The sequence below is a fragment of the Bos indicus x Bos taurus genome, chromosome 19 (assembly GCF_003369695.1).
Source record: "Bos indicus x Bos taurus breed Angus x Brahman F1 hybrid chromosome 19, Bos_hybrid_MaternalHap_v2.0, whole genome shotgun sequence".
NCBI lineage: Eukaryota > Metazoa > Chordata > Mammalia > Artiodactyla > Bovidae > Bos > Bos indicus x Bos taurus.
In genome coordinates this window covers 33,830,510-33,857,361 of record NC_040094.1, presented here as the reverse complement: position 1 = coordinate 33,857,361, position 26,852 = coordinate 33,830,510, and the positions used below count along the sequence as shown (strand labels likewise).

The window sequence follows — 26,852 nt, the reverse complement described above, 5'->3', positions numbered from 1 at the left end:
ACAGGCAGCCGCTTTCAGATAGTAAAATAAGTAGATGGGGGTATTTGAGTCATTCAGAGCGGTGATGTTCTGTGACACAGAGCTCTGGCAGGTGCTGGTGACTTGTGTGTGACCTGCTGCGTTGGCAGGCAGACCTGTAAAGCCCACCTTCCCGCTCCGCGTTCCTGCATCAAGGCGGGCTCCCAGAGCGTCTTCCCCTCTTACTGGGGCGCACCCACCCTGCGCCCGGAAGGGCTATCCTCTCTCCCCGTGACGCTGGGCGGACCGCCTTCAGCCGACTATGAATCAGCTGATTTCCCTGGCTGCTCTTCCCCCACCTCAAATGGCCAACTCACCACCCTATGGCCGGGGACGCCAGCCCAGGCCGGGCACCAAGCCAGCAAACTCGTCTGGAGCGTACCCGGTTGTGGTCTGGATTTGCCCAGCGACCCCCGGGCGCGCTGTCCTGCAGTGGGCAGCCTTTTCCCCCTCCTCCTCCAACTCTCTCCCTAGCAGGCCCGCTAGATCCGTCCCGGGAATCCGAGGCACCTGGCGCACCGCCTGGGCGCAGACGGGATCGCGCGGGCGGGCTTGGTGCGGGTGAGCCCCGCTAGGACGCCGGGGCAGGCCAGGGGCGCCAGGACTCCAGAGGAGGGATGTCTGCCTGCGCTTAAGTGCCATCTCCCCCTATCCGTGGGAGGGGCATCCAGGCTGGACCTCCACGTGGGCGCGGTCCAAATGCGTGCGTCCCAGAGCCTGGCGCTGGGCACCCGCGGGGGCAACCTCTGGTCGACTTTCCCACTTGGGCGGAGGGGGCGGAGGGGCCAGTATACCGGTCAACTCTTGGTCTCGGTAAAGTCAGCGAAACCACGGGAAACAGAGGTGAGAAAGCTGCGCGGTCTGCTAGTTTCCAGGAAAAGTCACAGCGGTTTTGCCGTCATCGACTTTCTCCCGGGGCGCAGCGTAAGGCCCAGGCTGTCTCCTGCCCTCCCTCTCTCCCCGCTGCCCTCTCCCCTCCCCGAGTCCCGCCCCCCTGCACACGCTGACCCAGGGACACACCCTACTGCAGCGACGCAGACAGGGCGTTGTTCCCGTTAAAGGGGAACGCCGGGAGCCTCCCTCCTGCCCCTCGCTTGGCGCGCGTAGCCCCGCAGCGCAGCTGCCTTTGCGGACGCCAGCCGCTGAGCGGACGCACGGAGTGTGTGCCCGAGGCAGCTCTGAGGATCTCTGAGGATCGGGGACAGCTATCCTTTGGGCCGTAAGTGCTTTGGCCGGGAGAGTGGAGGAGACGAAGGAGGAATGTGGGCATCTTCCATCGACGGCGCCAGAACGCGCGGAGCGAGGGGGCTTCGGGCTGGCGCGTTCCCCGATCGCTGGCAGAACACCGCCTGTCCGGCGTCATTCCTGCGGGGCTTGTAAGGGTCTGGTATGGAGAACCTGCGGGTCTGTGAACCGCCGGGGGCGCGGGTGCTGATGTCTGGATGTGGGGCAGGGGCGGAGGACTTTTCGTCTCGCTGGAGAGTCGCCTACTCGGAGACTCGCTGGCAAAGCAGTCCCTGCGGTGGACATCTTCAGGGTATAGGGTCCCCGGGGCCCCCCAATTTCTAGCTACATACCCGTTTATCTTTCTCTTGTCTCCCCCCACTTCCCCCCGCCTCCTCGGCATGAGGAGTCACTGGATTTAATTTAAACCTTCTGGGAGACGTCAGAAAACCCTGCTTATTTCCTCTGCACGTTCCAGGGTTTTTTTTTTTTTTTTTTTTTTTTAAGTGTTGCTGAAGGAGAGGACCGAGGGGCCTGCGACTGGGTACTTTAAACACTGAAGTTATTGAATCGTTGTTTCTAGCCCAAGACTCTGTCCTTCAGCACTTTCTTAAACGCAGCTTCGTCTTAGCAAACGTGCGGATCCTTCCGCAGATCAGACTCGGGATGTGAGGTGTGGTGTGAGGACCGCACCGCGGCGGATAGAAGAGGTCCTGCCGGCTCCATGCTGCTGCACTTATTTCTGGCGGGGGGGAGCTCACCCCATTACCTCCGCCTCTCCTTCGCACGGACACTTGCTCCCCTCCAGCCTGGGCCCTGAGTGCATTGGCCCGACCAGCGCCCGGGGAGGGCAGGAGGCGCCGGCCCCAGCAATTCTCCCGGGCGGTTCTTTCCTCTTCCCTCGGCTCTGTGCCTTCTCTCCGGGGCCGCGGATGTCTTTGCCAAGCGGTGGTGGGGTCGGGGCGGCTCCCCTGCGCGGGCCAAACTTGAGTGGAAACTCGGAGCCTAACGAAACGCGGAGCGGTCTAAGGGACCCGGCTCTAAGCCGCGCGCTATCCTTCCCAGCACGCCGCTGGATCCTGGGCCTCTCGCAGAGACCTAGGCCCCTGCCTGCCCCTCGCCCCCACCTCCACTCCACCGGGAGAGCGCTCGCTCTCCCTTTTTCTGTCCCCCTTCCGCAAGCTGGGCCGCCCCCGGCGCGCCCGGGTGGGTGGAGGCGCGCTGCAGCCTCTGCTTGGCACTCTGGAAAAACCTCCCCTCCCGGGAAGATTTCGACGTTTGTCGTGCGTACCGCTTGTTTTCTTCCAAAAGCAAAAGATATTCGGCCCGGCGGGCTGCGGGGCAGGGATGCTACGGTCGGCTGCTGCCCTCTCTCGGCGGCCGCGGGGCGGGGTGGGCGGGCGGCGGGCCAGGACCGGGCATTCCGAGCGCAGGATCCTCCCTCCTCCCTTCCCTCCTCCCCTCCCTCCCTCGCTCCCCTGCTCGGGCCAGTTAGCCCGACCTCACGTCCAATTCGGCTGTGTCTCCTGTCAGGCCAGACGGAAACTCCGCTGAGCAGAACCCGCCGCCAGAATGCTGCTCCTGCTGCTGGGTATCATCGTCCTCCACGTGGCCGTGCTGGTGCTGCTGTTCGTGTCCACCATCGTCAGCGTGAGTGTCCGGCCGGGTAGCGCGCGGTTGGGGCGCCCGGAGCTCGCCCAGAGCTTGGCCTCCGGACCACGATTCCCGCCACGCCCCCTCAAGTTTGCAGATTGCGAGTCTCAGACATCCTTGGGCCTTTTGCAGTTTCTGGCAATCCGCGCCTTTTCAGTAGTTTTTGAGAATATCAGAGTGGATTCAGGGGTGGGGAGAAAGCAAGCAAGCGCTGGGCTAGGTCAGCACACAGGCCTCTCTTTAAGCCAAAGAATGTGAATGCAGATCCAGGGTCCCCCCTACCCCCTTCATGTGATAAGCTTGTTTAGCATTTTTCTTGATGGGGCGGGGGAGGCGGGGAGGTGGGGGGGGGGCGGTGGTGGTTGTCCTTGAGGAAGGAAGTGGAGAATTTAGGAAGGTCTGTTTTTTCTCCAAACGGCATCCATCAGATGGGTGACTTAGTTCATGAAACGGCCTTTAGGACTTAAAACTGGCAAGTTAAAATTAGATTTTCCTTAATGGTTCATAGTCCCAGGTCTGTTTTGTGCTGTGGACAGGGCACCTTCTTAGAAAAGCCTCCTCCAGTACAAACAGATCATTGGGATAACTTGCATTACAAAATCAGCAAACATCCAGCTCAGTAGGTTTTAAACTTATTTTCTTAAAGATGAGCCCAGACTTGGGCAGTCATGTGACTGTGGTCTTAACTTCTTAATATACGACAAGTCCCAGGTATGATGTTCTTGCTTGGTTCAAAGATTGAAAAATAATTATGTTGGGGACTGATGAGTTGATTCATCACTTACCAGCATCTTCCCAACATCTTAACAGTAGGTTGACGGGAATTACCAATAAGGAAATGAGTTCAGAGTGGCTGTGGCACGGGGTCTGGGAGTCAGGAGATCAGGGGAGGAGAGACGGCTTGGATGCAGGTGTCCTGGCTTAAGTCCATGGCTCCTTCTACTGCTGTACACACCTTGGCACAGAGAAACTCATATTTGTGAGGTTTTTTTCCACTTACAAAGTGCTTTTTACTTGCAAAGCCCTGGCCCTCCCCTAGAAAAAAGGTTTGGGCCAGAGCACCACCTCTTCCCTTTCTCTAGCACCGTGGGCTCTGGCTGGACAGTCGATGAGGCTGCTCTTTGCCTTGCCTTGGTCTTCTCCCTCCCCTTCTCTGTCACTCCTCACTGCCTCCTCTGACTTACTGCATCTGGTTCTTTCTAGCAATGGATGGTGGGCAATGGACACGCGACTGACCTCTGGCAAAACTGTAGCACCTCCTTGATGGGCAGTGTCCAGCACTGTTTTTCGTCATCAGCAAATGGTGAGGATGGTTTTTTGTTCCACAAACTCGTCCTGGTCTGTCTGCAATGTGCCTCTCTCTCCAGACCTAGAAGCACTTTGTTCTTGGAAGCTAGAGCGGTGTTGCTGGGCTGGGGTGAGATGTGGCCAGGGGCTGGGAAGCCAAGGTGAAAGGAGAGGGGTGGTAGCTTTACTGGCTAAGCTGAGATCTCAGGGAATTGTTGTGCATTCTCTCTACCTGGAGAGAAGCCCTAGACCTGCCCTCCTGTTCCTGCTCATCACTTAGTGTAATTCTTTTAGTGAGTGAAGAAATGTGGATGCAGATAAGCAATGATGATGCAAAATCTCAGGCAGATTCTGCTGGGAGTTTCGATCCAACAAGCAAGTTTGGTTTGGTGGTGGAATATCCAGGAGTGCCCTGGGTCTTCCTGGTGCAGTGATGGAGGGGCTGTCCCGGGAATCCATGGGCCCCTTTTGGTCTCCAGTTACAGGACTCCCTCTCTGGGTCTTGGGCCTCAAAGATCCCATATAGCCATCAGAGCTGTAGAGTGATTTCTTGTTGCAAGACAGGGCATTGACACTGTTTGCATGTCCCCAAGCTGAGCCCGGGGGTATTTTTACTCTGTCCTCAGCATCTTTGTTTGTGAGATGTTGGAATCCAGGCTTTCTTGGGTTCAGGTTAAAGGGATTAATTGGCAGTGGAAGCACACTCTTAGACCCTTGCAGTATCCAGAGGGAGGGAGGGCTCAGCAGGGCCCTGGGGCCTGTGAATGTAGAGAGGCAGTAATAAATACGATGCAGTCTTTTTGGTGGCTGAGAAGTATCTGGTGGCAGCATGGACCCTGGCAGGGGCCACAGTGCCTGGTGTTGAGAACACAGTGGGCCAGGCTCTTCACAGTCTCATGTTCCAAAGGATGTGTCCTCAGCCTGGACATGAGGTTTCAATGTGGCCGCAGCTGCCCCTTGATCAAATATTTCTGTCGAAGATGCTATAGCCAGTGAGAGAAACCATTTCAGATGCAGCTGAACAAGGCAGGCAGGGCAGTGGCCATTGGTTCTGGCTTCTCACCATCCAATTTCACTGCTGGCCTTTCCTTCTCTGGGCTATGTACCCAAATTGTCCCTGAAGCATCACCAACCAAACATCTCTAACCTCAGCATAAAGAGAAACTGCTAGAACTACTCGAGGAGGATAGCCAAGCAGTAGAAAACACTGTCTTATGTGTCTGCTTTCCTGGGGGCAAGAAAAGAGACCCCAGTCCTTGTGGAAGGGAGCAGTCCTTAATTCTTTTCTGTGAGTCTGTGAAGAATATTGAATTAAAACCACCCTTGAGGCTGCGTGGTGAGTTGGTAGCCAAGTAACCGAAACCCTCAGGAGTGTCTGAGCGTGTGGCCAGAGCACTGCTTGGCCCCAAAGCCGCAGCATCCGGTGTCTCCTGGGCAAGGTCTGGCTGAAGTTCCCTGAAGGCTGAGAATGGGAGGTGCTCTGCTCCCTACTGACACCTGGTGGCCATGCGTGGTGACTCCGCCCACAAGGGCTGGCTTTCCCTGAGACCCCGGGTACCCACTTGCACCTCCCCCAAGTGGTGTGTGGCCATGTGGAGTTGGCAGGAGATTCTACACTCACAGGCCCGGAAGGGGCAGTTTTGGCAGGCATGTTCCAACCCGGCTGGGTTTCAAGAGGGATGAGTCGGCAGAGGAGCAGGGATCTAAATTGTCCTGCAGCAGGGCAGCGATGTTCGTATGCTGCTGGCCTGCCTTCTGCATTGACCGCGGTCAGTTAGGAATGGCTGCTCTACCGTCCTCCCAGCAGCTCCCAAAGAGGCACCAGTGTCGTTTCAGTTGGGAACTTCCCATCGCTCAGCTAGCTCTTTGTGTTCAACCTCATCTTCTTGGATTTGCTGACAGTGACCTTGGAGTGTTTCATCTTGGGTTTTTATCCAAATCCACATTGTTGCTTTCCTGGGGCGGGGGGTTCCAAGATCCTGCTTCTCCCCTACACATGCCTTCTCTTCTCTCCCAGGAAGGGCATTTTTGAGGAGCTCTGGACAAGCTGTGTTTGTTTGCACTTGAACTTCTAAGTAAGATGTTCCCATTTCAGCTTCCCCAGTGGTCAGTATCTCTGCTCTCGTCTTCTGATGGGTCAGCTTGTGTTACAGCCTAAGCTCTGGTGGATTTGAAGCCACTGGGCCTCCTTTGCCTTCGGACTGGGTTTAACCATTTTTGTGCCAAACAAGAGGCGAAAAAAATACATAATTAAGAAAAAAATTAGACTGCCTTTACAGATGAACCCTGTTAGTCATAAACCAGTCACCATGGTTTGTATTTGCTCTTAGGATGTTTCAAACATACCTTTTATTTAAGTCATTGAAAGTAATTTTTTATTGATACTTGTTTGTGAAGAATATGTCAACAAGTTTGTTATGTGAAAATGCATTGGTTTACATGACTTGCTATTTTTTTGAAGGGGCCTGTCTTTGCCTGAGTGTTGCTGGAGCCCTGCACCTCTGCAGGGCTTCATTCTTTTTTTTTTTCTTATATGAATGGTGCTTGTTACCACATTGACTGCATGGCAGTCAAACATCTATGTTACTTAGTTGGATGGAGACAGATTTTCCTTGAACTCCCTCTTTGTATTAGAGTTGGTTTTAGATTTCTTACTAAATGCCCTCAGCTTTGTCTGCTTTTCCATTATCTAAATGCATTTACATACATTTAGAATATAAATCCCTGGCTCTACCCTGATCCTGGCTGCAGACAGAGGTGAAGGAGGCCAGTGAGGGAATATTTATCATGACCTTGTTTTGAATGCCTCTTGACCCAGGGCATACAAGGACTTGTAGACTCTGGACTTTGGTCCTGATCGTCCTGAGCTCTGTGAGGAGTCAAGAGATCACTTCGGGGAGATGAAGACAGCATAGGCCAGATACCCGAGGAGTGGAGGCAGGCAGGCAGAGCCGGAGTTCAGGGGAGGAAGTGGAAGGCAGGTCTCCTGTGGGAGGTGGGATTTGATCCATCCTCCAAAGGATGGGCAGGATTTAAATAAACACAGGCAAGGAGGAGGCAATTCCCTGTCGAGACAATGACATGACCTAAAGCAAGGGGAAAGGTAATGGAGAGACGCGTTCCGGTTGAGATTAAGATTGACCCCACAAAACAAAACATCTTTAAATGGTAGTGACTTAAATAAGATAGTTTATTTCTCTCTCTTTCAAAAGAAGTATGGAAATAGGCAGCCTAACATAGATATGGCAATTCCAGGAAACTGTCAGAGCCATAGGCACTTTCTACCTCATTTCTTTGTCTAATCCTTATGGAGCAGACAGCTGCTACAGCGCCAGCCATTTCATCTCTGCTTCAAGCCGCAGAATAGAGAAAGGAGGAGGAGAAGAATGTGTCCCCCTCCCTTTTAATGAAACATCTTCAGATAGACCACACACCTCTGTTTTTGTCTTTTCCTGGAAGTCAGTCACAGAGCCACACCTACTGTCAAGGGAGGCTGAGCACGGAGTCATTTGACGTCATGGGAAGCATGACTTCTTGATTCACAGAAATTTAATAGCAAGCACCTCCCAGTAAGCCTGGCTTCTCTTCAAGGCTGTGACCACATCCATCCATACCCAGTCATACTCTGACAATAGCTCTGGTGCATCCTATGCTGTTTCAGACTGGAGCCCAGTTACTTTAGGATTCAGCAGACAGTCTATCTCTGCCGTGTCCTGGGACCCTTCAGCAGCACAGTGACCTGTGTCGGCAATCCGATGACCCTTCGACTTCCTTCTCTTTTTCTCCACTTCCCCAGTCATTAGCAGCTCTTACTGTTTCATGGTGTCTCTTGAATCCTGTTTCCTCCCAGGCTAGTCCTCTCTTCTGACCTCCAGACCAGCCTGGCCAGCCACCCACTGGAAGGTTCTGCTGGGATGTCTCAGAGGCATCCCCAGACCAGCCAGCCTTCGTCCTCCTCCACCCAGTCTCCCCCTTTGACAGTTTCCAGTATTTTAGTGGAGGCTGTCTCACCGTCCAGTGAGATTCACACTCAGAGTCTGCCTGGATGTGTCTTCTCTCCCTTCTCAGAATCATCCTGGTCCCACTGGTCACTCGTTATCCCCACCCACATCACACCAGGGCCACTGCAGCAGCCTCCTTACTCCTGATCTTTCTCTCTTCGTTGTTCCTCATTTTGTACATTGAATCCAGGATGATATTTAAAAATACAAACCTTGTCATATCACTCTCAATTTAAAACCTCTCAGAGGTCCCTTTGGTCTTCATCTTCAGATGAACATCTTTGCTAAGGTCCATACGTCTACATGAATGATCTGCTCCTATTAAACCTCACCCCATCTCTTCTCCCCTTCATCTTGGCATTTCAGCCTTCTCTCACTTCAGTGATCATGGATTGCCTGCCTGGACTGCCTGCCTCAGGATGCCCCCTCTCCTCCCTTCTCCCCTTTCTCCCTGGTCTCCTCCCTTCTCTCCTCTGCCCTTTCATGCAGGACTATTCACTGAACACCTGTCTTGCAGAAGATTCCACTGCAGACACTGAGGGTGCCAGTGGATGAGAGCTTCCATTTTACTGGGCAGATCAGTCAATAAATGTGGATAATCAGAAGGCAGTGATAGGAAGGATGAGGAGAATAAAGCAGGGTGATGTGTGGTGAGGGATTGGGATGGGGAAGAAATGATCTCTTGAGGATGACCAGGAAGAAGTCAGCCACAGGGACATCAGGGGCAGATTCCAGACAGTGGGACTTCCTGAGGACAAGGTCCCTGGGGTGGGAAGGAGCCTGGCAAAGCTGATGCACGGAGAACACAGGGGATGGAGAAGCAAGCCAGCCTGCAGGGTCTTCTAGATCCCAGGAAGGACTCTGGGGCATGTGGATGGGGTTCTAAGTTTCATGATTTGATTTAGACCTGCTCTGTCTTGTATGCATTTCTCAGCTGTTCTATTCCAAGTTGGAGTAACAATCCTGTGCATTTATAAGGCAGAATATGTCAGAAATCTTACAAAGTAGAAATCCTATCTATTTCCAGCAGTAGCGACCTTATGGCCAGCAGTAGGTTGTAGGCAGCCTTAAACCAGTCCTTTGGATTGAAAGTCAGAAAACAATACGTCTGGCCAGTCTCAGGAGCCCCTCCCTGACTTGAGCACTCTGTGTCTCCTGGGACTGTATCTCCTGTGATCGCCAGGTTTATCTTGTTTATCCGTTTGGTGGCATTGCCATTTCGGCAAGGACATCAGACCATTTCCTCATCTGTGGCTCAGCTTTTGGTCAACAATTTTAAAAACATAGGAGGCCCTCTGCACTTAGGGGCTCGTGTTTTGCAATTTAGCATCTTTGTGGCTCCCTGGGCTAACCCACAAGCTCTGCCCCAGCAATGGCTCTGGATTCTACACGCCCTTGTGGGATGCGGAGGTCCCGGCGGGCAAGGGAGGTGCGGGGTGGGACGAGGCGTCCTGATGCTGATGTTTCAACCCTTGGAGTCTCTCATCAGATGCCATCACCTAGGAGTAAATTCAGAGGCTTGTGCAGACCTGTGTCCCACCATATGGTGCTAGATACTCAGTCTTTGCTTTTTAAAAAATGTAAATTGCTTTCCCGGGATTTTACCAGTGTTGAGAAAGCATCCTTTGTAGTTCAGAAGCTGGGATTGGCCATGGGGCAGCTTGAGGGCATAGATGCTGTCTTTTGGTGCCCAAGAAAAGGATGCCTGGCAGGAAGCCTTCTGAGTATGTGCTCATCAGCACACACGTAGACTCTGATGCTGGCAGGGGCTCTGGAGGTCATCAGACCCATCCCCCTGCCCCATGTCACTCACTTCAGACCCCTCTGCAATGTACCCATTATATGCTCATCCTACCAGTGACAGGGGACTCACTACCTTTCAAGAGACTCCCTTTCATTTCAAAGAGCTAACAGAGTGGTCCATTCATCCATTCTTTAACTAGACTGAGTGTGTGCTAGGTACTGGGCACTGTTCCAGAAACCGAGCTGATGGAGCTGAACAAGAAATACCAGTCCCTGCTCCAGTGGATGGAGCTCACAGTTACTCAGGGGAGATGGAGGAAAGACAATGAATGAGTCACTGTGGGCAGCGGACAGTGCTCTGCAGGAGATGGCCAGAGCGACGGATAGTAGGGCGCCACTAGGGAGGAAGCAGCTGGTCACAGAAGGCCTCTTCCTGCCAGAGTCACATGGACAGAGGCTTAAAAGATGGGAGGGGCCAGCTGTATGAAGAACCACAGGAGGAACATTCCAGGAGGTACTGGAAAGGGCCAGCTCCTTAGGCAGGGAGGAGTCTGGTGTGTCCACCAGTGCTGGGCCAGCATGACTGAGTGCCAGGCTGCAGGCAGGAGAGGACAGGCTCTGATGCTGAAAAAGCCACCCAGGACATACAGAAGGGTCTGGAGCAGAAGGGGGGTGTAATTTGATTTGTGTTTTGAAGACGCATTCTGGCTGATACATTGAGAAGGTACAGTGTCAGCAAAGCACTTGGATTTAGGAATCTGTGGCTCAGGGTAGACGTCTGGCATGGACATTCAGCTTTGGGGTCATCGGTGTCTGCAGGAGGGTATTTAATGTCTGCAGGGGAATTGATGAGAGGTGGAAGGAGCAAGGGGTCCAGTGTGAGTCTTGTGACATCTGGTGGCTGATGGGGGCAGGAAGGAGCTGGCAGAAAGGTTGGGGAGGAGGGGCCCATGATGTAGAACGGGTGAACTGCTGTGGGATGCTGTCATTAAGAACTTACTTAGCTGTGGGACTTCCCTCGTGGTTCAGTGGTTAGGCCTCTGAGCTCCCATTACAGGGAGCATGGGTTTGATCCCTGGTTAGGGAACTAAGATCCCACATGCTGTATGGTACAGCAAATAAAAAAATAAAGCAACTTAAAAAAAAGAAAGAAATCACTCAGCTGAGGCCACATCAGTCCCCTAAATTTTTCAGTGGTTTCTGGTTGTCTTCATTCATGCCTGGAGGCTTGGACCTCATCCTCAAGGTGTCTAAATCCCTGTTCTGTCCTTGGAAGCTGTGGTTTTTTCTTCCCGGGTCTCCCCTTCTCCAGGTGGAGCTTCCTCCTTGCAGTGACCTTTCTGTTGCTGGTGAGAGTTCTGTGCCCCCCATCCCCACCTGTGTAACACGTTGTCTCTGGACCGTGGGCATTGGCCTCCTGGTGCCACTCAGCTGCTGGCTTGTGGTTGGCCTGGCAATTAGACACACAGAGAGGGGGTCTCTCTCCTGTGGCCACCCCATTCATTCTCCTCCCCACTAGGCTCTGTGGATGCCAAACCTAAAGAAAGGCTGAAGGATCATTTAACTCCTTAGATTTCAAACATGCTTTTGAACTTCTTGGGCTTCCCTGGTGGCTCAGACAGTTGAGAATCTGCCTGCAATGCAGGAGACCCACGTTCAATCCCTGGGTCAGGAAGATGCTCTGGAGAAGGGAATGGCTACCCACTCCAGTATTCTTGCCTGGGAAATCCCATGGACAGTGGAAGGGTGGGCTACAGTCCATGGGGTCGCAAAGAGTTGGACACGACTGAGTGACTAATAACACTTTGAACTTCTCAGCACCCCGGTGGATTGGCATCATGAGTGCCTGCTTTTCTGCACGGGGTATGCCTCTCAGAAGCTGGTTACCTGGGGCAAGTACCCTCATGGCCTAATAGGGTAACTGTGGAGGCAAGACCTGGGGTGGTCGCCCATCACGTCCCATGCACCCTGAGTCCTCTTCCCATTCAGGATATAATTGTGACATGGGGGGATCTTGAGTGGACACCGCCTTTGAGCTGGGCCTTGGAAATTGGGTAGAACTTCAGTAGGTGTGGGGAGAGGGGAGAGTGCTTGGTACTGAGCTTGGTGGGCTGGTGGCTCTTAATTTCCATGATGCTTGGACAGAAGGCCTCTGATTATTTGCATATGGAGAATGCTTTTTAAACCTAAAGATCCTGAACCCCTTCCTCCACCAGGCATCCCCTTTTCCTCTGTACATCTCTTACCTCCCCTGGGCAATTGAAATGTCTTTCTCTTCTCTTCCTTTCTGAAGTCACTGTCTGTGGCCAGACTCCACATATTCAAGTGTTCTTGACAACACCAACACAAAGTGTTCTCTGATCAGTCAATTTGGAAAAGACTATTTCAAATCTACTCAGGCTCTTCTTTTTAATCGTAAGACTTTTCAGAACCTTGAGTACCTTACTGTACGTTGCAGTGTCCAAGGAGGGATGTTAATATACTTGACCACGGAAGCCACTTACTTTATTTTTCTGTGTGTGTGTGTGTGTGTGTGTGTGTGCATATTAGATGGCTCAGTTGTGTCTGATTCTTTGTGACCCCATGGACTGTAGCCCACCAGGCTCCTCTGTCCTTGGGATTTCCCAGGCAATAATACTGGAGTGGGTTGCCATTTCCTTCTTCAGGGGACCTTCCTGACCCAAGGATCAAACTCACGTCTCCCGCATTGGCAGGTGGAGTCCTTACCACTGCGCCACCTGGGAAGCCCTCCATTTTTCTGTTTAATCAACAATGTTTTGGGAAACAGCCTAACCTGACCCTCTTGTTACTAGAGTTTTCCACCCAGGGAATGGAGGAAGCCTGAAATAGCTGGACATTTTCAGTAACCTCGGAACCTCAATGACTGTATTATATTCCCTGTTCCAGTTTGAAGACTAGTGGGAATAAGACTGTTGGTGTCAAACCACACATATAAATTAGACTCTGGAACAAATTCCTCTGCCCACGAGGGAGCCTCTTGGTCAGGAGGGCAGTTAACCAAGTGACGGTGTCAGGTGCAGCCTGAGCGCCTGGAACATGAGTTCACTCATCGTCAGCCAGAGGTTTAGCTGGAGTTGAAATGCCCCCCAGGATTAGCGTGGAAAGAGCCTCCCTCATGGTCTCCCTCATCCTTGTGAGCTTCCGGCCAGGGTCTGTGGGCTGAAAGACCCCATTATGGCTTTTCCCTCTGCCTGCATCCTTGTGGGTCCCAGGGAAAGTGAAGCCGGGGCCCAATTTCAGAGCTCCCAGCTGGGTGAGATGGGAAGAAGCTGGAACCCTGGGCAAGGACCACTCGGTCCCTGCTCAGGCTCCTGCCAGTGGGCAAAGCAAACATACAGCAAAGTCCTCGTGGATAGGATGGAGGCTGCTCGCAAGTCAGCAGCCTCTGGAATGACATCCATCCCAAGAAGGAAGGAAAGTGGCAATTTGTGGGATGTCAGTGGGGAGGGTGCCAGCTAGTTCAGTGGTAGAGAATCCATCTGCCAATGCAGGAGACGTGGGTTTGATCCCTGGCTCGGGCAGATCCCCTGGGGAAGGAAATTGCAACCGGCTCCAGTATTCTTGCCTGGATAATCCCATGGACAGAGGAGCCTGGAGGGCTACAGTCCACGGGGTCACAAAGATTCAGACACATCTGAGTGACAGAACAACAACAGTGGGAAGGGAGGTTAGCGGGTGTGTCAGCTGCTTTGCAAGATGGCCCAGCATTCTGGACAGGGGCGGCTCTCACTCCCCCAGTGGTGATTCACCCCAGTGGCTCCTTCCTCCTGGCTTGGCCTCCCCAGTTCATGCTCTGACCCATCTGCCACTGCCCTTCCTTTCATTCTTGATGGAGTCAGAGAGCTTTTGTGAATTGCCAGAGTGGGACTCGAGGTTGAGGGGGGAGCAGGCGCTCGGGCGTTCCTCTAGGCTGGGAGGAAAGGAGGCAGAAGGACGCAGAGGGGCCGGTGCATTGAAGAGCGTTGTAGCCTCCCTGAGCCCTTCGCTAGCTGGCTCGTTGGCCCTGGGCTAAGAATACAGCTGAGGGGGCAGATGTATTTCCTTCATAGCTTAGCTGCTGCGGGGTAGGAATCTGACCTTTGGTCATTGGGCATCTGCAGCTTTCCCTTCTGTGGCAGGGAGGAGCAGGCTTCTGCTGGCCGCCACAGCCTAGCCCACGTCAGAAAGCTGTCAGCAACCCTATTACCTGACAGGCTCGTCAGAAGAGCAGGTCTGCAAGGAATTCGGGGGTTTTTAATTCCCGGGCTCAGCACCAACGTTGGAGGTTAAAACGCTATCACTGGGCATTCCACAAATAGTTGCTGGGCACTGAGCAAGGCCTGGAGAATGACCGTGGGTGCTGGTCATGGGCTCTGCCAATGACCCTGAACTTGCAATTTGAGAGAAAAGAGTATCATTGGCCTGGGGCTTGGGTAGAAGTTCAGATTTGCCACCTGGCATGCTGGCCTCACATTAATTTGACTTTGTATAAAACAGGACTGCAGTGGACAGCATTTTCCTCTGCATCCAGGTCTTTCCACTCTAATCATTGTTTTCTGTACATTGGATGTATTTGGCTATAGTAGAGGTTGGCATCTGATGCAAAGAGCCGACTCATTGGAAAAGACCCTGGTGCTGGGAAAGATTGAAGGCAGAAAGAGAAGAGGGTGGCAGAGCGTGAGATGGTTGGATGGCATCACTGACTCAATGGACATGAATTTGAGCGAACTCCGGGAGACAGTGAAGAATAGGGAAGCTTGGCATGCTGCAGTCTATGGGGGTCACAAAGTTGGATATGACTTAGTAGCTGAACAGCAGCAACAGAGGTTGGCAAGCAATGGCCTGCAGATCCAGTTGGGTCCACTGCCTGATTGTGTAGATAAGGTTTTGTTAAGGTGAACAGGCCACACCCACTCATTTACATATTGAATGAGGCTGATTTTGTGCTAAGATGGCAAACTTCAGCAGTTGCCATGGAAACCATATGACCTGAGAAGCCTAAACTATTTATAGTTTGACCCTTCACAGATAATTTGCCAACCTTTGTGCTGAAGCTCTCGTAAGAACTGGTATCAGAATTGTATTGAAATGGGCTCTGCTCTCAAACAGCATTCTGGTTGGCACCCTATAATGGCTTATGTGGACACAGTTGTCCACCTTATTCCTTGGTGTGGCCCAGATAAAGATACCCTAAGGACCCCCTCCCCACCCTCCACCATAGTCTACAGCTACTAATTTACTCTGCCCCTGAGCTCAGCCTTTTAATGGGGTTATTTGTATTGTACAGAGCTTTTATATCAACATTCTTATTTGAACATTACACAGTCCTCTGAGGTAGTTGGTCCCTCTTGTTAGCCAGTTAAGCAGGGGGTACCCAGGCCTGTTTTGATGGAGCACATGGCCTAGCCTGGCTGGGGCCACAGCCTGTAGGTTTAAGGTACATACTGTCAGTAGCATTCCTTGCTGAAGAAAGCTTTACTTCTCATCTTGATTTCTTTTTCCAAGGGATTATCTGGAATAGTCTTTTAACATTTCCGAATTTATTTTGGCTGGTTTGTTTCTTTTGAGATTTATTGAGGTTTTTTTTGTTGTTGCCTACTGCATAATTGGTAAGACTATCCCATATGTGTTTGAAAATTTTATCGTCATCACTATAGAAACATAAAATAATGTATATCTTATCATATTTTTGATCTACTTGATTTACCTATTCTGAGAGAGGTATGCTGAAGTCTCCCACTGTGCTTATAGGTGTATCCGTTTCATCTTATACTTCAGTCATTTGTTGCTTTATATTTTTTCCAGGTCACACTGTGAACAGAGGTTTATGACTTTTGTTTCTTTATGATAAACTGGAAATACCATAAAATATCCTATGAAATATCCCTCTTTGGCCATCTTCATCTTTTTCAGTTTGAATTCCAGTTGTCTGATGCTATTATTACTGTATCTTTTTGTTAATATTTGCTTGGTGCCTCTTTTAAAAAACGTTTTAACTTTTAACTGTTGTTGGTTTTAGGTATCTCTCTCGTATCAGACTCTAGATAGGAATTACATACTTCAAGATGGAATTCTACATCTTATAATGATTTCCATTACTGTGATTGATAATATAGTTGAATTTGTCCTACTTTCATCACGTATGTGTGTTATTTATTGTGCTTCAGGTTGAAAACTTTCTTCTTCAACTTTGTATTCCCAGAGCTCAAAACAGTAGATTTTTAGCCAAGGCCTGCTGAATAAAAACTTCCTTGATTTCTTAATTCTGGTTTGATTAGAGAGCTAACTTATGGAAAATTAACTCAGTTGTAATGAGGTTGGCATTAAAATTCAAGTTCCTGGTAAAAGAAGTTTTGAGAAGAATTTAGTGACATCACTAAATTTAAGAGACTTTTCCTATTGATGTAGTTTTAACTTGTATGATTTTGAGTTTTCTCTAAATGTGAGGCCTGGCAGAAGTTTCTGTTATTAATGAGTGGAGATAGAGACTAAGGAAAAGATCTCAGAATTGGAGAAAGAAATCTGAGATGTTGCCTGCACCAACCGTGCTCCTTCTAAGGGTGTACCTTGAAGGACATTCCCCATGATCTCTGTTTTAGTTCTATACTTAGTTCTAGATTTATTTTTGTGGCTCAGATTTCTTTATGTTTCCAGCTTCACTTACCAGACTGCTGGATAATTGCTTTATTCAAAACGTAGAGTCTTCCCTGGTGGTCCAGTGGCTAAGACTCCATGCTCCCAATGTGGGATGCCTGGGTTTGATCCTTGGACAGGGAACAAGATCCCACATGCTGCGACTGAAGATCCCAGTGGAGCCAAATAAATAAATTAAAATAAATATTAAAAAGATAATATTATGGCGGCAGTAGCTTTGTTGCAGACTGCTCCTCCAGAAGAACCACTGTACTGGGTGTGAGTCAGTGAGTGAGTGATAGTCGCTCAGAGTGAAGGTCACTCAGTCACGTCCAACTCTGCGACCCCATGGACTGTAGCCCATCAGGCTCCTCTGTCCATGGAATTCTCCAGGCAAGGATACTGGAGTCTGTTGCTATTTCCTTCTCTAACTACACTGGGTAGAATGGTTCAATGAGAGATATGAAAATGAAGTCAGGATGGCTCATAGCCCATTAGATATCTTTTTCTAACCTTAATTGACAAAGAAATTGCAAAGATTAAAAAAAGCATATGGTCCATCAAGGTAGAAAGATCACCAGACTAGAACAAGGGCCTCCCAACCTTGGCCATGCCAATGGTGCTCAGTCGAACATCTCTGGAAATCTCTCTCAGTACAAAGGGCCTGGGTTAGCTGATCCCACAGGCTTCTTCCAACTCTAAAATGCTTTCAGAAGATTCTTCCCATCTTCCATGAAACTCTAGTCACAGTTGACCTAATCAGCATCCTTAAAATTCTTCCATGAACTACTTGCAACTCAAACCAGGGTCATCTTAGTGAGGTATTGATGTAAGCCATCCAGATTTCACAGTTTTTTCTACCGTGATAAGCCTAGGCATGTATTTTTCTAAGCCAATGCACATTAGTCTGTTCCTGACTGTGGAGGAGCAGACCTTGGGTCTTCTCTAACTGATCTTCCTTGTTTAGAGCAGCACCCACCCCCAGGATTCTCTGGCACTTGGAAGGAGGGATGCAGGAAGGAAGGATGACAAGGCCCTTGGAGGTCTCCAGGGGGGACCTGGCGGGTTCCTGTCTCTGATGCCAAACCCAGGTTTTTGCATCTTGTTGGTTCCTTCTGGAATTGACATTCATTTGTAGTAGATGGTGAACTACAGAGTTCTCTTCCTTGCCTGAATTTCAGTTGGACGCTTGGAGATTTGATCTAAGGCTGGTGGTTCAGCTAAGATAAGGAATTGTCATCTGTGCTCCTATCTGATGACCAGACTGAGCGCTGACTGCTCTGAGATGAGCTGAGAACAGACACAGTGTGGCTGAGCGAGTGGTTTATAGCTAAATAAAGCATGCTCTTCCCATCAGCATCTTCTTCCAACTTTCTGCAAAATTAGTCTTGGCTCCAACATAATTTTCTTCGTCCCAGCCGTCCCCAGGATCTCTCTGACTCCTTGGGGGATGCTGACATTTTGAACGGTGGTTTGGAACTATTCTCAGAATCCAGGGGTTCCAAGAAGCCCTTCAAACCCCCTGAGGACAGAGAGAGAGAGGACGCAGAGGGCAGGGTTCAGAGCCCCTTGAACACACACATATCTGTGTAAGTAACTCATTTGGCTAAAGGACTGGAAGGAAATTTAATATATTTTAACTTGATTTTAGCTCCTTGCGGTGGGACTGAGTATTTTCTTACAGCCTTTTCTTAAAATGTCTACAATTAAACATGTATTAATACCTCTTTTTTTTTTTCCTCCAAAAGAAAGCATGAAATAAAGAATGACTTTTAAGAGTGGGAAAGTGAATAGCCTGAGTTTCATTCAGAAGAGGGCTGCTGCTCCTGGGAGTGGGTGTGGCTTTCTGCTGCCCAGGCCACGCCCCCTGGAAGAGCCCCGCCCCTCTGGCTGGCCCGTGCGGCCTTTTCCTAACCCCGTGTCTCCTCCCCTAGAATGGCTGCAGTCTGTCCAGGCCACCATGATCCTGTCCATCATCTTCAGCGTTTTGTCTCTGTTCCTGTTCTTCTGCCAGCTCTTCACCCTCACCAAGGGCGGCCGGTTCTACATCACTGGGGTCTTCCAGATCCTCGCTGGTAAGTTGGAGAGGACCAAGTCCCCGTGGGGGCTAGGCTCCCCCAGACTGCATGCAGGATGGTCAGCCAGGTGGGCGTGGCTCCAGAATGACTGACGTGCGTGAGTCCTCCCCCTGGATGGATTTCATACAGCACAGGGGTGTGTGTGGATGTGAATCTGGAAACTCTCCATGGAAAGGGGTACATGGGGAATAGGACTTAGGGGCTCTGGAAGGAGGGTCCCTAACAGTGGGACGGAGCTACAATCCAGGATGCATCCTCGGAGGTAAATGTTGAAAGTGTCCGTAGAGCAGAGGCCGGTCTCGAGGCTGGATTTCTGTAGCTCACATCGTGTGCCCTGGGAAGCACCCCTGCTCCAGTGTGGAAATGGCCCCTATGTACTGCCCAGATTGCTCTAGGGTACGTGTCTCCCTCTCTAAGCAGTGGTGGAGCCATCTGCCAGATCTTTCTCTCCTTTACTCCAGCCCCTGGAGTCCACTGGGCTCCTGTTTACTGGCATTTCCTTTTGTGTAACGTGTAATGCATGGTCAGTTCCAGACATGGGGCCATGATACCAAGGTCTTCTCTGCCCCCTCCCTGAACTGCCTCGAGCAACCCCCTTTGCACAGGCTATTCACACGGTCTGTGTGCAGAGTCCTAGACGTGACACCTTCCCGCTCTTGTCTCTGGATACTGGCCCTTGTCTCACTTTGTTGCCTCTTATCCTTCTGTCCATCGATGACCAGCTGAGTGAGTCCTCAGGGCACCAGAGAGACATAGGAGGTGGATGTGGTGGATTCTGTAGTCCAGGCTCAGATCAGATCAGATCAGATCGGTTGCTCAGTCGTGTCCGACTCTTTGCGACCCCGTGAATCACAGCACGCCAGGCCTCCCTGTCCATCACCAACTCCCAGAGTTCACTCAGACTTACGTCCATCGAGTCAGTGATGCCATCCAGCCATCTCATCCTCTGTCGTCCCCTTCTCCTCCTGCCCCCAATCCCTCCCAGCATCAGAGTCTTTTCCAATGAGTCAACTCTTCCCATGAGGTGGCCAAAGTACTGGAGTTTCAGCTTTAGCACCATTCCTTCCAAAGACATCCCAGGGCTTATCTCCTTCAGAATGGACTGGTTGGATCTCCTTGCAGTAGTCCAGGCTAATAACCCACAAACCTCATACGTGCTGGAGTACATCTGGGGACTGTAAAGTATTCTCAATTCTGACCCCTGATTGGGCAGTGGGTAGCATCTCTTGTTTAGTTGCTGGATCACAAGCAGTCATTGGAGGGTTGAAAACAGCCCACATGTCCTAGATGGATGGATGGACGGGCAGGCAGATCTCATGGCTTATGCAGGGCTGTATGACAAGACACAGCCTCAAGTTGGACGTCGGTGACCCTTTTCTAGAAGACAGAGAGTTACCTTTCCCTGGAAAAAGGAAGTAAACTAGAAAACTGTGTCTCCTCAAATCCCTAAATACAGCAGGTCAATGTGCACAGTTTGGAATTTCAAAGTCAAGTAGAGCTTGGCTAGTTGCCCAGGTTTCATTATACCAGCTAAGCTTCTCGGGTGTTTCCAGCTTTATTAAAGTACTAATTCTGCAGTGAGAAATCACTTCTGGGGATGTTAGGAGCAGAGACCATCAGTCACCCAGAAGTAACAGAGAACTAGGATGTATTCTGGGATTTCTTCTTTGGGTCCCTATTTACCATTTGATATCAGAGGTGATCATCTCCTCTGTATCAATGACTGTGTCCTCAAGAAAAAGGGGCACAGACGTAGGAAGCAGAAGTTTCATAAAATACTTATATTTGCTCTATACACTCTTGTTATGTTACTGATAAATAAGCTGAGACCAGGAGAGGCTACATGAAAGTGCAGCTCATGCAAGCACACTGGGATGTCCCCACTTCCTCCCATCCCACGTGGAATGAATATATTTAGAGATTCAGAATCCACTCCAGTTTTTAATGAACACAAGATCCAAGGCAGAAACTACTTTTTATGTGATCTTTCATTGAACCTGGTTGACCATGGAAGATGAATTCAAATCTACATCCTTTTTGATCCCCAAGGTCCCAAACATCTGTGATGAATGAGTCTATGTGTCAGAACTGATGAGTAGTCAGACTGAAAACATCAGAATGGAGTGAACTTATTACTGTTGAAGGGGCATCTCAAGGCAGGGAGTATGTTATCTTTTTTCCTCTGAGGTATTTTAGCTTAAAATTCTCTAACAATGTCTTTTTAGCAAGGTCATTTTCAGTCAAAACTAGAGTGCAGAGATGAGTACTTCCTTGCAGCCTGAACACTCTTAGGCATTGAGTTTTTCTAATCTAAAGTTTATTTACTCATTGCTACTTGTTTCACCATTTGGATTCTTCTCCGAACTCAGTCCAAGCCGTTCGGTACTCTGCCACAAAAACCTCTGAATTTAGAAGCACTTGATTTGTTCTTGCATTATCCCTTCCAGATCTAGCTTCTTATCTCTCATGAGACTTCATTTTCGGTTACTGGTTTGTCAGCTTAGCAGTCCCTCTGTGAATAGGAAGTTACTGAATTAGAATGTTGATCCAGAATAGCAGTTGTACTCTATACGTCTGAGAGTGCTCCATGCTTGTTCCCTCTGGGCAGAAGAACCCGAGAGCTGGTCTAAGAAACCTCAGCTCTCTAGAATGTTGCATTTGAACTTGCTGAAGCATCTTTCCACTCTAGTTGGGAATCTAAGAGAGTGGGGACTTCCCTTAGAGATTTCATAACTTTTAGCATCTGACAACCCTGCTCTTGTGTGTTTCTCCTCTCATGATCTAAAGGATCCAGTAACTAGGGAGATTGCAGACAGTGACTACAGTCATGCAATTAAAGGATGCTTGCTCATTGGAAGGAAAGCTATGACAAACCTAGACAGCATATTAAAAGGCAAAGACATCACTTTGCTAACAAAGGTCCATCTAGTCAAAGCTATGGCTTTTCCAGTAGTCATGTATGGATGTGAGAGTTGGACCATAAAGAAGGCTGAGTGCCAAAGAATTGATGCTCCTGAACTATGATGCTGGTGAAGAATCTTGAGAGTCCCCTGGACTACAAGGAGACCAAACCAGTCAATCCTAAAGGAAATCAACCCTGAATATTCATTGGAAGGACTGATGCTGAAGCTGAAGCCCCAGTACTTTGGCCACCTGATACAAAGAGCCAACTCATTGGAAAAGACCCTGATGCTGGGAAAGATTGAAAGCAAAAGAAGACGGTGGCAGAAAATGAGATGGTTGGATGATATCACCAACTGAACAGATACGAATTTGAGCAAACATCAGGAGACAGTGAAGAACGGAGGAGCCTGGCATGCAGCAGTCCATGGGATTGCGAAGAATTGGACATGACTGGGTGACTGAACAACAACAGCGACAAACTAGGGAGACAGTTCGGGGAGGGTTGTTGGTGACAAAGGCTGGTGATAGCCCGAGAAATTACCCCTAAATATCAAGGAGCAAATCAGAAAGCAAAAACAGCCACGCAGTAAACAAAAAGAAGAGTAGAACGGAGTAAGGAAGGGAGGAAAGAAGGAAGTAGGTCCACAGTTGCGGGGTGCGGTCCACAGGCAGGTTGGCCACCGCAGGCAAGGTCCACTCAGGGCAGGGCAGATGCTTCTTTAAACACTGCACCCTGTTGGGTGGAAGCCCCAGAATCCACTGAGCATCCCCGGGGCTGTTGCAGCTGAAGGGCCTGGCTATGTGGACTCCAGACACGCACGTGAGCGTGCAGGGAAGGCAGGTGAAAGGTTGTGTGGAGCTCTTCCGCTGACTACAGACCTGGGAGCCGTCCCTGCCTGGCGCTGCCTGTCTTGCTGCATCATCCCTTCTCCACTTATAATAAGCTGAGAGTCTCACCTGTAAGAACTATCTTTCCTTGATTACATAGTTCTCAGTTTGGCTGTTTCCTGAAAACGTTTCGAGAGGCACCCCGTCATCCTCTTTGGTGCTTCTCAATCTTAGCTGCATTTTTTTTTAAAGGGGATGCTTTTAAAAAGGGCTTTCCAGGGGGCTCAATGATAAAGAATCCGCCTGCCAATGCAGGAGACGTGGATTTGATCCCTAGGTTGGGAAGATCCCCTGGAGGAGGAAGTGGCAGCCCATTCCAGTATTCTTGCCTGGAGAATCCCACGGGCAGGGGTGCCTGGCAGACTACAGTCCAAGGGGTCACAAAGAGTCGGACACAACTTAGCTACTGAACAGCAACAAAAGGGCATTTAGAATAAAAACCTGGGGGAGGAATAAGAACCCAGTGCCCTTTCTGTTCTGAGTGGTTCGAAGTCGATTTAAGTCGGAGACCACGTTTAGAAACGCTGGTTCTGGGTGACTCGTCCCAGCTGTCGCCCTGGCCAGGCCAGGATGAGCATCTTGTAAGGCTGGGGGGTGATGTGTGAGGCTACAGGGGTCACTTGGAGGCTGAGAGTGGAAGGAGGGACAGCGGCTTACCTATTCCACGGGAACCTTCATAAAGGTTCCCCACCTACTGGTGGCTGAGAACGCGAGCCACAGTCCCCTTACGGGGGGAGGTGTTTGACTTTTTGGGATTCCTGTATGACACTGCCTGCTCTGTATTCCAGGGCACGACTGTTGCTTTGCACACAGACAGCCTCGTAATGATATATTCCCTAAAACATCAGTCTCCCGACAACAATAATTATCAAGTAGTGTGTCTTCTCGTTGGTTTGTAAGTGTATAAGCTTATGGCTTCTTGAAGCTAAGCACAAATTCCTTTACTTCTGAGATTCTCCCAGGGCGGATGTCACATAATTAAGCCATCGACTCAGTCACTGCACTTGTGCGTGCTGTTTCTCTTGCTCCCCCAGGTCACAGATGGAGTGTTTTGTCTTTGCTGTTTTTTGTTTGCTGGGGAATTCTGGGCCCAGCTGGTCCGCACAGGTGTCATGGCATTTCTCCATGCTGGGTGGACATGGGTCCCATCTGGAAGCCCTGCCAAGAGGGTGGGCACCATCCTACCCTTCGGACGCTCTGTTTAAACCTCCTTCTCCCTTGGTCAGGCCTCCCCTTTGAGAGCTCTGCCCTCATTAGGTAGGTCAGACAATGAATTAGCACACTTGAGGTGAGCCATGGACCTCGAGGCAAATACAGTGTGTTTCCAGCAGGTCAACACTGCCCCTCCATGACAGTTCACCACCTATGACACCCCTGTGGACACAGATGTCTTCGCGTCTCCCGGGCTTTCAGGAGGTGGAAGGTCCTGGAGCTGACCCCCTGGGGGTCTCAGGCCTGCTGTGTGGCTCCCTCAAGGTGGGGGGGCAATGCAATGGGAGTCTCCTCTCTCGGACTTGCAGAAGGACAGTCGTATCGGGGCGTTGAACGTGACACATTCCCACCTCTGCACTTTGTTCAGACAGAGCCACAGTGTCCAGTGAAATAGCCCAAATAGCAGTGAGGTTAGATGTAGGTGGTCCAGCCTGGGGGGCCCTGGACCCACAGGCATCCCACATGCTTGCTGGACTCATAATAGAGTCACTTAGAGCCTGTCAAAGCCCCTGTGTTCAGGAGGGGACAGAGTGGCCTTTGTGCTGCTGGAGCTGGGGTGCTGACCTCACTGGACCCCTCCCCGCAGGGATGCTGACTGTCCCCGTGGGCAGGGACCGTCACGCTGGAACTTGCCTGCTGTGTGAGGTCCCAGGTGGAGGTTTTTCTTGTCCCTCCCACCCCAAAGGCCGCATGGTCAATGAAGCAGGGGTGGGCCGACAGGCCTGCCCATCTGAGACCTTCTCACCTTCGTCTGGGCTGCAGACCAACCTTGGGGGACTACGGGTAGCTGAAAGGGACCAAGCGCCATGAAGTTTGTCCGTGACTGCCTCCTCTCTTGGCTGTGTCCTTCCTCCTGCATTCTTCCCCCACCACCCTGTTCCCCTCCACGTGTTCCTCTGTCTGCCTAGCAGTGCCCACGGGCGTTGTTGCTCTGTCTCTGATGTATTGATCCTGCCACGGGGGTCAGCACAGCCTTCTGCCCTGTGCTTGGCATGAGTGCCACTCAGATAATGATAAAGTGTCGCTTTCCGTGGTTTCAGAGACCGCTACCACCCGTCTATGGAACGCTTCACAGCTTCCAGGGGCTCCACAGCCAGCCATCCTTGCAAAGAGATGGATGGGCTTCTCTTGATACCTGAATTCTCTCTGGTGCCCTCGTGTTGACTGGCCATGGGTGACAGTTAAGGGAGATGAGGCAGGAGAGAGGCTGAGGGGCCCGTGACCTGGGTCAGGTGGACTGGACACAGAGAGAGACTGTTTGCTGGTTCCTGTACCTTCCCCTTCCTCCTCACAGTTCTGGGTCTGTTGGCAGATTCCTGCTTGAGATGGACTTGCCTTCTCTCCCTGCAGCCTACATTCTTCTTCCTAAGAAAGAGAGAAGCGTGCCCTGGTGTGTGTGTGTGTGTGTGTGTGTGTGTGTGTGGGGTGTGGTGTGTGTGTGTATGTGTGGTGCGTGTTTGTGTGTGTGTGTGTGTGTGTGGTGTATGTGTCTGTGTGTGTGGTGTGTGTCTGTGTGTGTGGTGTGTCGGTGTGTGTTGTGTGTGTGTGTGTGTGTGGTGTGTGTGTGGTGTGTGTGGTGTATGTGTGTGGTGTGTGTCTGTGTGTGTGGTGTGTGTCTGTGGTGTGTGTGGTATGTATGTGTGTGTGTGGTGTGTGTGTGTGTGTGTGGTGTATGTGTGTGTGTGGTGTGTGTGTGTGTGTGTGTCTGTGTGTGTGTGTGGTGTGTATATGTGTGTGTGTGTGCAAGTATGAGGTGAGCTGGAGTTTGGGGAAGAGAGGAGTGGGTGGGGGAGGTGCCCAGGGTCTTGGGGAGTCTGGGTTGGGGGTGGTGCAGCGTCCCTGCCCCGTGGTGACCCCTCCCACTCCCAACTGATCCCTCTCCTTCCCAGGTCTGTGCGTGATGAGCGCGGCGTCCATCTACACGGTCCGGCACCTGGAATGGCATTTCAACTCGGACGGCTCCTATGGCTTCGCCTACATCCTGGCCTGGGTGGCCTTCCCCCTGGCACTTCTCAGCGGTGTCATCTATGTGATCTTGCGGAAGCGTGAATGAGGCCCGGGGATGGGACGGCCGAGGCTCTGAGCTCACGTGGGGAGGGAGGAAGCAAACCAGAAGCCAGGAAAACAAACAAAAAAAACCAAGCTAGCCAAAAAACCCAAACTCAAACCAAACCAAACAGAAAGCAGTGCGGGGGGTGGGGGGGTGGTTAGTGTTGATTGAAGATGTATATAATATCGACGGTTTATAAAACCTATTTATAACACTTTTTACATATATGTACATAGTATTGTTTGCTTTACGTGTTGACCATCAGCCTTGGGTTGAACCTTAAAGTAGCTAAGGAACTTGACATCCTAACCATATAATCAAGCTCAGTTTTTTTTTTTTTTTTTCGTTTTTCTTTGTTTGTTTTGCCCAGAAAGAAAGTAAGCCCATCATGCCCCTTCCCCTTCATCTGAAAGAAGTTACCTCCCTCCCACTCCACCTCATTTAGAAAACCAAAGTGTGGGTAGAAACCCTCAACGGCCCAAAGCCTTTAACTGTGGGTGACCCGCCGCGTGTCACAGACACGCGCTGCCCACGCCTCTGTGTGCAGCCTTACCTGCACTCAACAAAGCCCCCAAACTGGAGCCCTCGGAGAGTCGCGGCTTGTGGCTTTGGAACCCTTGCCCTGGAGAGGATGCGGTGTCCCAGTCGCGCGTCTAGGTTAGGAATCGGTGACAACCAACCTACGAAGTGGTGCTATCCATTTACCATTCCTTACGGTCACTAATCATCTAAACGCCTCACTGGAAATTCAATTAACAGTCTTACAACATAAAGTTGAATGGAGACCTGAATAATTCTGTGTAATATACATGGTTTATAACTGCTTTTGTACCTGGCTAGGCTGCTGTTATTACTATAATACATAACAATGCACCGCCTTTATCACGCCCACATTTCCTTATGGTCGGAGCATCCGGACAAGCTTCTAGACCCGCTGGGACGGTGGGATCCCAGGATATGGCGGAGTCTAGATTGTCCTCTGCCTCCAAGGACTGTCTGGCAATGACTCGTACTGGCCACCAACGGTAGATGTATATACGGGGCCCTTCTGATGCCAAGACTCCAGACCTTGTTTTTTCCCTCTTTTTTTGCTTTGCTTTTTCTGATTTTATACCAACTGTGTGGACTAAGATGCATTAAAATAAACATCAGAGTAACTCA

General features: G+C 50.5%; 1 protein-coding gene across 3 annotated transcripts; it reads left to right on the top strand.

Annotated features, from left to right (window-relative positions):
• The first annotated feature begins 773 nt into the window (after positions 1-773).
• Positions 774-26,852, top strand: PMP22 (peripheral myelin protein 22). 3 transcript variants are annotated; one of them, XM_027517591.1, is made up of 5 exons: positions 774-861; positions 2,776-2,892; positions 4,099-4,198; positions 18,494-18,634; positions 25,531-26,852. In XM_027517591.1, the coding sequence occupies exons 2-5, from the start codon at positions 2,815-2,817 to the stop codon at positions 25,692-25,694; spliced, it is 483 nt and encodes a 160-aa protein (XP_027373392.1). In that variant the 5' UTR covers positions 774-861; positions 2,776-2,814; the 3' UTR covers positions 25,695-26,852. The 3 variants fall into 3 exon arrangements, with proteins under 3 accessions (XP_027373392.1, XP_027373391.1, XP_027373393.1); XM_027517590.1 differs by lacking the exon at positions 774-861 and adding an exon at positions 1,062-1,237; XM_027517592.1 differs by lacking the exon at positions 774-861 and adding an exon at positions 1,387-1,405.